We start from the raw sequence: 13,813 nt of genomic DNA on the forward strand, positions 1-13,813 counted from the left end.
AAAAAAAAAAAAAAAAAAAAAAAAAAAAAAAGGAAGCAGAAGAAGAAGAGAGAAAAAGAAAGGAAAAGAAAATATGGTGGAAGAAGCTGAAACAAAACGTCCCTGTAGATTTATCCCTCGTTGATGCTCGGATTGCAGCCCTAAAACAATATCTCGTACGGTTTACCCGTGGGCCATCGACGAAGTGCAAACCTGTCTGGTTCATCCTGGTTGACGATGAAAACGGCAGACGATATAAAAGAAGAAAGAGAAAAAGAGAGAAAAGAAAAAAAAAATAAAGCGCGAACGTACTGGTGTCGAGTTGACTTTGCTTGAATCGCACGGGAAACGCGATACTTCTTGTTATATAGATACTATAGATATTATAGTTGGACAGTTTGAAACGAATCGACTTTAGCTTCTGATGATTTCGAAAGATTTTCGACGTTCCAAATTCAAATTGCTAAATTAAGATTTGCGAATACCGAGATTTTTAGATTTCTGGATTTCTACATTCCAAGACTCCTAGATTTTTACATTTCCAGATTCCTAAGTTCATACATTCCTAAATTCCAAAATTTCTAGACTTCTGAAGTCATAAATTTTTAAAGTTCTGAATTTCTAGTTTCTTAAATTTCGAGATTTTTGAATTCGTAGATTCCTAACTTCCATGATTTCAAGATTTCTAAATTTCTAGATCTTCGAATTCCTAAATTTCTGAATTTCGAAATTCGTAGATTCTTAAATTTCTACATTTCCAGATTCTTAGATTTCTAGATTTTTAATTTCCTAGATTACTAGATTCTTGGATTCTTAAAGATTTACAGATCTTTATATTTTTAATTTACTAAATTTCTGAATTTCTAGATTTTCAAGTTCATAGATTCTTGAATTTTAAGATTCCTAGATCTTCAAATTCCTAGATTTCTAAATTTCTAGAATTTCTGAAATTTCTACATTTCTGAATTCATAGATCCCTAGATCCCCAAACCCGGTTGAATCTATTTTTAATGTCTCCACCCGTTTCAAGCGTCAAAAATACCACCAACAAAGTATCCAACCACGACCAATTAGTCTCCGTCTAGACTAGATCTAATTAACTCGAACGACCGATCTCCAAAAATGTATCCCGATCCGTGCGAGTCCACGAGTTTCCTTCAAATCGAGCGACGCGACCCGGCTCGATTCCAAGGAAGAAACGCACCAACAACTCGACTCGAAACGGAAGAAGATCTCAGCGGAAGGTACCGCGGGGAACACGAAGCGCTAGAGGAAGACCTTGTTTTCCTACTCGACGCGAAACACGACGGAGATTTATTAACCGTGTCTCTCCCACGAGGAACAGCGGGCCCCGAAGCGGAGAATGCCGGCGGAATAAACAATAAATTCCGGTTTAAGAAAACAGGACGAGGAAGAAGAAGAAGAAGAAGAAGAAGAAGAGGAGAAGAAGGAGGAGAAAGAGGAAGAAGAAGGGAGCGTAGTATGGGTCGGTGAGCGTAATTGGAGTCGGCGCTGCCACCTCCGTCGGTGCCCGGCCACCCTTAATCCTAACGTGCTTAAGGTGATTTGTGACGCCAGAACGAAGGCTTTAAAGACTCACTCGTTATCTGACCGTTCCCGTGAACGCACTGAATCACCGAGGATGCACAGGAGATCGTGGGTATCCGGACCTGCAGCTAGAAAATTGGAAAGTTTCGCAGCTACCCCTGAGAGGATGCTTTTCTTCGGCGGTCGCGCGCGTTTAGGGGTTGAACATTGCATTAGGGCGTGGACGAAATTTCACGTGGACATCTATCTGTGTTTTTTGGACGGTGGACGTTATCGATGATTCCAGGAAGATTCTACGAGGTTTAAAACGGAGTAATTAGACAGTTGGAAAAGTTAATACTTCTTTTTTTTTTCTTTTTGAGAAAAAATAGAAATACTTGGGGGAAAGAATAATCGACCGCTACGTTCTTCTTTTCTCTTTCTTTCTTAATTTATTGATTTCCGGATGCCTTGCATTTTCGAATTTTTATAATCAATTCCCACAATTCTCAATTCCTAGATTTCGAAGGGTTCCTAAACTCTTCAATTTTTAAATTCTTAGATCTCTAGATTCTCGAATTTCTCAATCTCCAGTTAGAAATCCCTAAATTTCAGAGTTCTCAAATTCGCGAGAAAACATCTCTCTTCCTCGAATCCCCGAATTCTCAATTTCCTAAATTTCTCCCTAAAGAGAAGAAAAAAAGAAAACGGGAAGAAAGTCGCGAATGCATCGGAGATAAACGTTGAAATATTAATATCGGTGCATAATGAATCGGCGCGGAGGTACGGGATCCCTTCATAAATTTTTAATTGAACGTAAGACCCCCGGGTTCGCCGTCGATCGGTAAAGCGGAATCCGCAGCGGCTACGACTTTATCCGCCCTTCACCCCAATAACCTCGATGCTTTTGATAATTTAATAAGCGGGCGCATTACTCGACCTGAATCGCGATATCGCAAGCCGCACTTTCAAACCTGGCTCGGTTATGATATTTCATCCGTCGTTGCGTTAATCTTTCATTTATCTTTTGCCGCTTATTACCCTTCTCGTCAGTCTGTAATACCATTTCGGGCTACGTTTATTAAAAAATTGACGAAATACATACCGTTTGCTACCGGAACGAATAGAAGAATAGAATCGAACGAGAAAGAAATCGTCGAGCAACGTGTAGACGACGAGTTCAATTTAACCCGCTGCGCTGGCAACCTCGTTTCGCGGACCATAACGAGTGACCGAACCGTGTTACAAATAATTCGTCGCTCTCTTTTTGAGCTCGTTGGTAATAGAAATTATAATTTAAATATACAGAAGTTACATCTGAATATACTTAAAACTGAGAAAATATTGTAAAATATTGGGACAAGGAATTTTCGACGTGCATGGCAGGTGATTCCAGCGCATGAAGTTAATTTGATGGTTTACATTTTATATATTTGGCGCGATCCACGTTCAAACTAAATTCTCCAAATGTTATAGAGTAACTGTTAAGTATAGTGTCTTAATTAGGTATCCATAATTGCAACAGACTTCACTCTGAACAGCGACCACGTGTGTCGCTTTATTATATAAAATAAAACACCTCCGAAAGTAAAACTTACTGCTGTATTTACTCCGCTTAAAATCATCACCAAGTATGAAAAAAAATTCTTCAGTACTTCTCCTGAAACTCTACACTAACCTATACTAAAATCCATCTGTCTAAAAGAAAATCCTCTTCTCCCTTGTACAGAAGATACGCGTAAATATCAATCCCTCGGTCGATTCTCATTTTTAATCCCCCGATCTCGCTCTCCTTTCTCCGTAGCAATCATTCTTCGCAGTATGCCGCATCGTCGCCGTTCCACGCTCGATCCCACCACTCGGAAACACGTCAAAATCGAAATATCCGCGGCCTCATCTTTCCCGCATTCCAGCCGAATAACAGGTCGCCACGCTGGCCAGCGTTACATCGTTAATACCGGGTTAAACTGCCTAAATCGAAAACGATTCGACGTAATTAATGAACGATCGGCTAAATCCATCCGGCGACAGTTCAATAACGTTCTAACCTGGTGGTTTCTAGTTGCCATTCCGGAACTCCGGGCCATGGGGCCGGGGAATGGGGGTAGAAAAGTAGTAGAAAAACACAGACTACGGTGGAAAAGGGAGTAAAAGAGAACGAGAGACAGAGAGAGAGAGAGAGAGAGAGAGAGAATGTGGGGTTTGGCCAGAGGGCGTAGCACGGGTTGCGCTAGGCTATACATTACGAGCTTTAGCAGGGTTTAGCCGTAGCTATATAGCGTGTCGCGGTCACCATCCCGGACCACCTCTACACGAACAGACCGTCCACACGCGTCCGTGTGTGTTCGCGCGCGCGTGTGCAAGTTTGCGTTCGGGGTGTCGTCCCGAAATTAATGTACTTGCTGTACTCCTTTGACGGGCCGACTACGGGGTAATTCGAGTAAAAATAGCGGACAGCGAATCGAAAAGCTTCCAGCGTACGTTGTCGGTGCTTTGAACCTGATTCGCGAAACTTTCACGGGCAAGATCCGCGAGTTTCCGGGGAACTCGACTCTCTGAACGTTCGAGGCAGTGTAGGACTTTTAATTCCGAGACAAAGAATCATTGTCGTCACGTGTAGGAAAGTGCATGGATCGACCTGATAACATCAGAGGCGTGATAACGCGTGTACAAAGCCTGCCGGGATCGTCGACTAAAAGCCGAGTTCGATTCTAAAAATACCGACGACAGTGGACTCGATTCCAGAAATACGTTGAATGCAGAATCTCTCCGCGGCGGCTCCTCCGGGCTAATTCCACAAAAGCAACGCGTCGTGGGAGGTCCGCTGACACACGCATCCTACGTGCGTAATCAAAAGCAACGAGAGAGAGAGAGAGAGAGAGAGAGAGAGAGAGAGAGAGAGAGTTGGAGCACCGGCGTCGAGCCGGCTGCTGCGTAAACGTCGCGGCGCGGATTCGTCGTCGATGCACACCAAAAGCATGCGCGTGCATCTGTGTCGACGCACACGTCTTGTATACACGCGCAGGATCCTCGTGCAGGGAAGGCTTTCGCTCGCAGCTATGTAGGCTCTGCGACATCCGACCTCTCCGCCACCCCCTCGCGATAACGTCTATCAACTTTATCACGCTCCGCGATATTACGGACTAATTTAAGACCACGCCTGATGGTGTGTGTTTTCTCGATCGATTCGAGAGATTTCACGAGCTCAAGCTCAACGAAGTTTGAATTTCCGCGCGCGTTGATACTTTGGGATCACTGGAATTTGGATCACGTTCACATTCACGTCGCTGGAGAATCGCTGAATTGGAACGAGTTCGTACAATTTAAAACACGCTCCATAGAGATCGATATTATATTTTGTCATTGGGAAAAGAGTTCGTGCAATTGAAGACACGCTTCATAAAGATTTCCCTGGCTTGAACAATTTTAGACAAAGTTGCTAGAAGAGGTCATAGAGCACCTATGCTTCGTTATTTTATATATTATAGTTTGTTATCGATAAGAGTTCGTGCAATTTAGGACACGCTTCGTAAAGAAAATGAAATTTGGCGGACATCTATACTGTTTGAATTATTAAAGATCGTCAAGATCAATTCAAGAGCAAATGTGCTAGTTGTAAAAAAAGAAAAAAATTAATTAGATTACGTGGGAAAGATTTTAATTACGTAGGTAAAAAGATTGTGAAATATTTCTTTTCCTAGTTGGAAACGAGTACGACCGATCGAAGTATTGCCAAGTATTACCGAGAATTACGTCAAAGCACAGATGATTTCGACACGGCTGCATTATCGTAATCTAGGTCTCGGCGTTTCGTTCAACTTCTTCTTGCCCCGTAATCGTTCCATAGTTTCTCCTTCGACAAACGTTGTCCACGGCTAGAGTTTATGCCACTTGAAAATGAACAGAAGTTTATTTCCTGCCGGAGCGAAACTTCCTATGGAAAGTTCTTCGACCAACGAAGAAAGTAATGTTTCAGGATTAGTAAAAAAAAAAAAAAAAAAAAACTGTACCATTCCACCCGTTCGCGAACTTTACTTCGTGACAATTGTGTGAAATTCTTTTCACGCTCAAGCTGACCGTGCTTGCAAGTTGTTTTCCTCATTACGTCCCGTCTGTCTTTCGTTCAACTCTCCCAGCTCTCGGTCGGGAAACAATTTCGCCGCGTTTCCGACGAACGTCAATAAAAATAAATATGATCGGCCGTCGAAAGTTGACAAACTGACTCTGCCAAATTGCTAAAAATCGCGGTAAGCAGGTCGACGAATGTCTTTCTCAGAGAATTACCAAAATTCCCCGGGTCTAATCCACGCACCCCTAAGAAGAAGAAGGAAAGACACTCACATTTCCATGCGTGATTTTCGCCTGAAATCCCCCACGCGGGTCTGTCGTGCTTTTAACAAATTAAAGCTAAGAAACGTGGAGCTTGTTGGCGAGCAAACACGCGCCGGAGGCAAAGTAAATCGGCTCGAGATGAAGAGAGAGAAAGAGAGAGGGGCGCGAGTGTCCTGAGAAAACGAAACGCTGGAACTCCCCTGTAGAACTAAGGCACGAGGAAACGAGATAGAGAGAGAGAGAGAGAGGGAGAGAGAGAGAGGGAAAACGGAGAAATAAAGAGGAACTCGTTCTTCACCGGGGGCGCTATTATCCTGATTGCATTTTTAAACGGCGACTGTCCGCTGCCCTCGGTGGCTGCTGTCCCTCTTCTCACCTTTATCTCAAGCCTACGATCGTTGTTGCCTCCCTTCGGGTCTAACGCTCACCCTCCGTCGCTTTCACGTTTCACCTACTCTTTCTCTTTCACGTTTCTTTGGAACGATGCACTTCGACAGGAGGGGAGGGCTCCCATCGATACCTTTCTCACCCGCGGACCCTTTTTTATTTTTGCACCGAGCCCCGCGCTCACACGCCGCTGTGCAACCCAGAGTACATCCCAGTTTTCTTGAGGAAATTGTCGATGCATCGATGGACTTCGATGGTAGCGAGAAGCTTAAGGGGAAGGCGACGGATATTTTTGTCGCGAGACCGCGGTGAAAACAGCGAAATTCGATCACGTTCGATGTGCTCGCCAGATACGTATTACGCGTCCTCTTGTGCAATCACCGAGACCTAAGTTAGCAACGTTGAAACATATCTTCGAAACAATATTTGCAAACAATATTTTCGTATTTTAACCGCTCAAACACGTCGAGAATATCTGGCCCAAAATTCCAATAATTTCTCAGGTTTAGGTAGGTCGAAATACACAACCCCGGCAAAACAAATGATAAATTTATTTTCCATCCGGTGATATGCCGATGAATTCAAAAAAAGAAGACGAACTATTGTGTACGGTTTGGTCCGTCGGTACCAGTTACCAGCGCAAGAGGTTAATAATTAGCTCTTCCGAGTATCGATCAAATCTATAAATTGAAAAGCACAGAAGATATTACGATACAATCACTGCCTCTATAATTTACTTGACAAATTTATTTTAAATCTGAATGGACGCGTGTCTAATCTTCGCAGCAAATCGAAAGTGAAAATCTCTCGTATCAAAATGGCTCGTACAAACGACAGTGTTAAGTCGTTTCATTCCTAATGCGATTCAACCGGGGGGCTATAAGTTAATGACACGTCTGCAAACGACGTAATTGCTCTGGCATCAATTAATATCGCGCTTGTTGTTTGTACGACAACAAGGTGTTCAAGCACGGCGTGTTGATCGCGCGAACGCGAAGGCATTTGTTACGAAATTACGCGAAACGACGCGGTTGAGAGAAAGAGAGATTCGTTTAGAAATGGAATGAAGTTTGATCGTTAAGCGAAAAGTTGCGCTCGGATCGGACTAAATAAAAATCTTCACCAACGCAGAATTGTTAGTATCGCGATCGAGGCTGGTTTCCTTAATTCTGAAATGAAATACAGATTATACGTGCAATATAAAAATAAAGTTACGCGTACGTGAAATAATTGAAACGATTAAACTCCGAAACGATCAAATCCGCCGGTCGTTGAAAACTATCAACGAGCAACTGTGCTCGTTGATCTCTAAATTCCTTGCCAACAAGTCGCAACGATACGTCGTTCGATATTGACGCGCGCTCGTTTAAGAAACAGAGACGCTGGAAATAAACGAAGGCACAGCAGAGGTGAAAGTTCAAGACACGAGCTTCCTCATCGAACATCAGCGTACATCCAGCCAAACGAGAATGGCCTGTTCGAAGAACAGACCGAGTTATCTTATTATTATTACACGTTACGTACGTACGTACGCATGCAACAGTCCCAAGACGATCGAACAACGACGACGAGAGAGTTGAGAGCAGCCGAGAGTCGACGGAAACGAGAGCGGGACGATTAACTTCTCGGTAGCGGTGGCAATCAATTGCTCTTGATAGAACGGATCAGTGAATAGGCGAACGAAGACCTCTCCTTTGGTCTGGCCGCCTATTAAAAATACTTAACCGGCCCGGTCGTCGACCCGGCCGCTCGTCGATAGCATCGACATGCAAATGTAGTTCCCCGCGTGTGCCTACATATTTATGCATTCTTCGATTCTAACACCCCGCGATTCTAACACGCCGGCTTTATTCGCCAGGCCGGCACAACTTCGCCGGTTCAACGTTCAACCTTCCTGACAAGTATCGTTACGAGCGTCGTATTTTGCAATTTCGCCGCGCCTGCACGAAACTAACGGTTACCTATGCGGGCAATCCGGGAAAAATGAGAAATTCACTCAATTTGACAACGCGTTTCGCTAATTTCTACTATCGAATTACTCCGCGTCTACGATTTAAATTCGTACCGAAGAGAACTTGAAAGACAAAAAAGAAAATGGAACAGTTTCTCTTTAATTCGAAACGTCTAAACGCTCCCGACTGGTATACTTTGCGCTATACTTCGTCTCAAAATTCGACGCGCTACTCTTCAAGAGACAGACACAAGAAGGAAGAAACGAAACAAGATGGAAAATACTTGTTGCCGTGCATGAAGAAAAAAGAAAGGAAGTAAATTCGCTTTAACCTCACAGCAAGAATTTTTTGTCCCAAAATTGCAATATTTCCTCAATTTCAAGTACATTTGAGTATAATCCAGGCAAAACGAATAATAAATTTATTTCTCAATCGTTTCTATCCAGTGACATCATACCGACGAGTTCACAAGAAAAAGAAGGCGACGAATTATTGTATACGGTTTGGTCACTCGTTATGGTCCGCAATCAGTCGCCAGCGCAGGTAGTTAACTTCTACCACGCACGTCGATAATTTTCTGTCTCAAAATTGCAATATTTTCTCGGTTTCAAGTACATTTGAGTATAACCCGGGCAAAACGAATAATAAATTTATTACTTCTGAATAATATCTATCCAGTGACATCATACCGACGAGGTCACAAGAAAAAGAAGGCGACGAATTATTGCATACGGTTCGGTCACTCGTTATGGTCCGCAATCAGTCGCCAGCGCGGGTGGTTAGAGAAGAATTAATTCCGGAGGGGGATGATGTGTTACAGGCGGGCGAGCGATCGGTGCCTTTTAAATGGAAACAAACGCGCGATGACGCACGTTTTCGGTCTTGAAAACGACAAGCGCACGTTCAGCGGAGCATGGGTGCGTGCAGGTAGCGTGTCACACGTGCCGCTGGCAGCTACGAAAATAGTTGCGCGAAAAATAATGACCGGCGCTGCGCGGCCACGCGAACGTTCCGCGCCGAGCAGAAACGCGAAATTGAGCAGGATATGGTAATGGCGCTTAGGGTGCGCCATAAGCCTCCGGGGCTAGCCATTAGGCTAGGCTACTCGTCACGTAGAAAAACTGTACCGCACTGTACATCGCCATATGCAAGATGAAACGCCACTGTTACCGAACTTTCGATCGCCTAATTCGTTCGCGTAATCACCGAGCGCGAGGCTCGAGCACTCGTGGCGAAGATGGAAGTGGCAAAAATAAATACTACGAGTCATTCACTCGTGCAAGGCTATTTCGAACGAGCGGAGGGGTCAAGACGTGAAACAAAGTACATACCATCGTAGTAAAAATCGAACTTGGGAAATTTATTTTGACCTCGAACGACCTTTTATGCAAATTCAGATTTCGACGGCCTGAATGATTAAGAAGTTGAGTGAATGTCACGAGACTTGTGTCAAATTTCTCACGAGTAACCCAGAAAAATCAGTAGTGATGATTTTATAAATGGGCAATGAGTTTGAAACTGGGACTTGGCGAGAGGATTGATCGAACTCACACTCGATCTACGATAGATAGTGAAATTAATGCATAAAAATGATTTATACGTATCACGTGTCCCGTAGAGCCTAGGTACAACACGTACACGAGCGCGCGCAATTTTGTCTTCTGTTTAATTATACTTTCCCTTAATTAACGTGGTCGTTAATCAAGTTGCACGGCTCGAATCGTTAAATTATACCTTCCATTACCCGCGATCGTTATCAGCCGGGGCCTGCTTTGTATGCAATTTAACCGTGGATCTGTAAGAGTCCTCATTTTTGGTGCGTCTTGTAAATTTTCATTCAAAGTGAAAGGAACATATAGAACAAAAAAAAAAAAGAAAAAAAAAGAAAAAGAAACGTTGTTATCCACGAAAATGCTAAATGTTCGTACAAAGGGAACCTTCTAATAAAAAATTGAGAACTAAAAAATAAATTACGAACAATTTTCAAATTCCCTCGACGCAAAACGTGCACTGTATTAATTCCCAGTTGAAATTTCGTGAAATTTCAAAATATTTTCAAAATATATGCGCTTTTGTGTATTAAATTTATATTTCGGCCAGCGTTTCTGCGAGATCAATTTATCACTTTCAATCTTAATCTATCACACGGTACAAAGGGGAGGAATTTTCGTGCATTATTTCGTGCAAAATTAAAAAAAAGACGAAGGAAAATGTAATTTCAAGCGATGGAAAAGTACGGAAGCACGGAGCAAAGAAACACAACGCATCGCGTGGAAGGATTTTTTTTCTATATGGTGAGATATTATTTCTGTGTCTGCATCGATTCGCCTGTACGTACACGTGCGTGTGTGTTTGGAAAGCGCGTGCTCGATTAATACTCTCTAAATCTCTAATTAATTCCGGCGCGCAGCGCGATAGATGGGCAAAAAAAAAAAAAAAAAGAGAGAGAAAAATGGTAGCATTTGCACGTTTACGAAAATTCATGTTTCTACGTTCTTTCTCCGATAACACGCCAATTTTCGATATTTGTTCAATGCCAGCCACGCCGAAAAAAAAAGAATGGAAACACACGCTTGCGTTTTCAATACCGTGATAATGGCGGTAGCAGCGCGTTCGTGGCTGGAAATATCGAGCTGAAATACGACGATGATCGATTACTGGAGGAACGGAAACTAGTTTCTAGTCGATTATAACAATCTGAACTGAAAAGTGACTCCCGAAAACGTTCGATGATCTGCTATCAATTCGTATTACGACCTCTGTTTAATTTTTAAAGCGTGTTTCGGTACGTTTTCGAGGAAATGACCACTATGATTACGCTGACGAGAATTGAAACCAATCTGATAATGTATAATGGAAATTACAAGATCTTTAATCAATGATATTTCAGATTTGTTTCAGACTTGATTATAGTCACAGTGTCGGTCAAATTCTCAACAAAATGAGTAAATTTCTGCAAATACATATATACATGTATTACAAAATGAAACGAAATTTATTACGATCAAAGGCAATTCTTACTCACAGATATATTTCTACTCGTTCCAAACACTTCAACCATTCTAATCACTCCGCGAAAATTCGAGCTGGTTCCGAAGATACAATACCAACGAAGGATGAACTTTCGAAGATCTTGAGCACGCAACAGACGGAGAGTTACTCATCGATTTTCGTCAATATTTTCACACGGTCGCATGAGCGTCTCGCGAAAGAAAAAATACACACACGCTAAGAAGCCTGTGCGAACCTGTTCGATAAACACACGTCGGGTCGACGTTTCTTCTAACGCGAATGTCAATGATGTGTCGAGGGGCGACTGAACTTGCTTCTAGATAAATTTGCCTTGAAACGTGCCTGCGAAACGAACGGTCAACAATTTTTTTCTATTTTTCTGCCCGGCGTGATGCGTAATATTCCCGGTTAGCTGTTATTCAGCGTTGAAAATCACATTCGTTAGTGACTCGAAATCTCTGAAAAGTGAATTTACAATAAATTACAAATATACGACGCAATTTTACGTGAACGTACATAGATTGTATAATTTATTGTAAATTCACTTTGTCATTTATTATAGCTGGAAATTCGAAATTGTCGTCTTGCGTGACACACTTTCTCTTCTGAACTCTCGCCTAAATGTTTAAAACGGTGAAACAGTTCGCAAATCTAATCTAAGACTAATGATCGAGCGACACGATTAAGAATTCGATTAATTAAACGTGCCGATGTTCTGATAATCAGGAACTCGAAAAAACTGCACCTGCATATTTTTGGAAATAGTTCTTAGAGTGCCTAGTCGAAGGTAACGAATCAAATAATAACACGGCTGACCGAGGCAATTTTTCCTCTTAATTTTGCGCTGAATATTTAACCGGAGCCAACGAAAATTTCTATTCCACTTTCATCCGTCCATCTCTTCTCTTCTCACGTGCCGATGAATCTTTCTATTCACTTGACGTATAACGTCGAGAAAATAAATATAACGCGATATGAAAATGAACTTTTCACGCAGCAGAGGGCCTATGCCTCTTGTAAAATATTTAACGTTGATCAAACTGTGTATTAGACAGACTTCTGATCCTTTACATTTCAAATACTATCAATGTTCGAATTTACGAACAGGAGGTAGGAAATTTTGTGAAACTCTGCAGTTTAATGTTGTTGTCAAAGTACAGTCACGGTGAATCAAAGAAATCAAACAGTCAATGAAATTATGAAAACAGGTATACAGATTCTTAACGTTGCAACGTTTACGTCTATCGGTTCAACGGTTACGTCTATTGTTCGCGTTCGTAGAAATGGAAGTCGTGTATGCAGTACGCTGTATGAAAATTATTTCGAGACGGCGAGACCGATCTGAACCTAATCCGGAAGCGACGCGGCAATCGCAGCAAGCATTCCGGTCTCTATATACCGGGAGAGGTAATTGCACCCTTTGAAAGGAATCGCGAGTTCAGCGTTCCATTTCCATCCGTCAATCGTCCATCAATCGACAGTTGGAACGCGACCGCGCGCGTGACAGAGAGAAAGAGAGAGAGAGAGAGAGAGAGAGAGAGAGAAAAAGCAATCGCGCCTCGCATTTTAAAAAACCGGAGCGCTTGTCAACTTCCGGGGGTTCGAACTTTCGGGGACAACGAACGGCCGATTCAACTGTGGGCGTGGGTGTCAAGGGACGTGGAAAGACCGCGCGATTCACCGTAAGTAACGAACGTGCTACTGACAATTCGACGTACGTGTTCACGTATCGACACGATTCAGGCGATTCGCCGAATCACGTGAATTTCCTTGGCGGACAATTTGATAGAAATAGGCGCGCGGTAAAATTTGAGAAATGTAAAGACTCCAAGTACAGATAACAAACACGCGTCACAGGAAATTGAAATTCAGACATTGAACGTCTAATGGATCGATGTAAAAGTTCGGTGGGAAGCATTCGACGAAAATTCGCGACGAGAGAATTCTTGTTTCCACGGGAATGTATCTGACGATAGTTTAACACACGACAGACATAGAAGATAGAAAATAACCGAGAACACTACTTAAATTTAACAATCAGATAATCGTTGCAACAAGCAATGTAGAGCAACGCTGTCGCTCAATTGTCAGATTTAGGTATCCTAAACGCAAGATGGGTACCTTGCGAAATTGAAAAACTGAAATTCTTAAAACAAGAAAATTCCCAAGAATTGGCATACATACATAGTCTACAGTCCAGTTGTCTCGCACAGGGCTATAGACTAGAGAAATTGCGACAGGTCAAAGATCGAACGAGAATCATCACTCACCTAATTGGTACATTAAAGATCCATCAAAAAGCACACCTCTCGTGTTCGCCTGTGTGTCATCTCACACGAGCACTGGTCACACACTCTTTCAAATCACCATCATCATCATCATCATCATCATCATCATCATCATCATCATCATTATCATCATCATTACCATCATCGTGACACGATCATCGTCGTGACGGAAGCAGTAGCACCGAGCACGAGGGTTAACAACCAGACGTGTGTGGATTTACGGGGTGGCCCGGTTGTGCAATGCAGTCGGCAGGAATCCGTGCCACGGGACGACGGCCAGGTAGAGAGGCTATATCCAAAGGAGACAGAGCACACGGTGGTGGTGTATATCCAGCG

The 13,813-nt window shown here is 42.7% G+C and overlaps 1 protein-coding gene across 3 annotated transcripts in view; it reads right to left on the minus strand.

The window, feature by feature from the left end:
• The window catches only part of LOC122534009 (teneurin-m-like), a 294,594-nt gene extending 281,015 nt beyond the window's left edge, over positions 1-13,579 (minus strand). The window contains exon 1 of one of the 3 annotated variants that reach the window (XM_043664254.1): positions 13,460-13,579. Coding sequence is in view for 1 of the 3 variants with exons in the window: in XM_043664256.1 (XP_043520191.1) it covers positions 13,460-13,472 (13 nt within the window). In the remaining 2 variants the exon portion in view is untranslated. The remainder of the gene's footprint in view (positions 1-13,459) is intronic. The other 2 variants (XM_043664256.1, XM_043664255.1) reach the window with 2 other exon arrangements.
• Positions 13,580-13,813: the final 234 nt, after the last annotated feature.

Source organism: Frieseomelitta varia, unplaced genomic scaffold (assembly GCF_011392965.1).
Source record: "Frieseomelitta varia isolate USP_RPSP 00005682 unplaced genomic scaffold, Fvar_1.2 scaffold_566, whole genome shotgun sequence".
NCBI classification, from domain to species: Eukaryota; Metazoa; Arthropoda; class Insecta; order Hymenoptera; family Apidae; genus Frieseomelitta; species Frieseomelitta varia.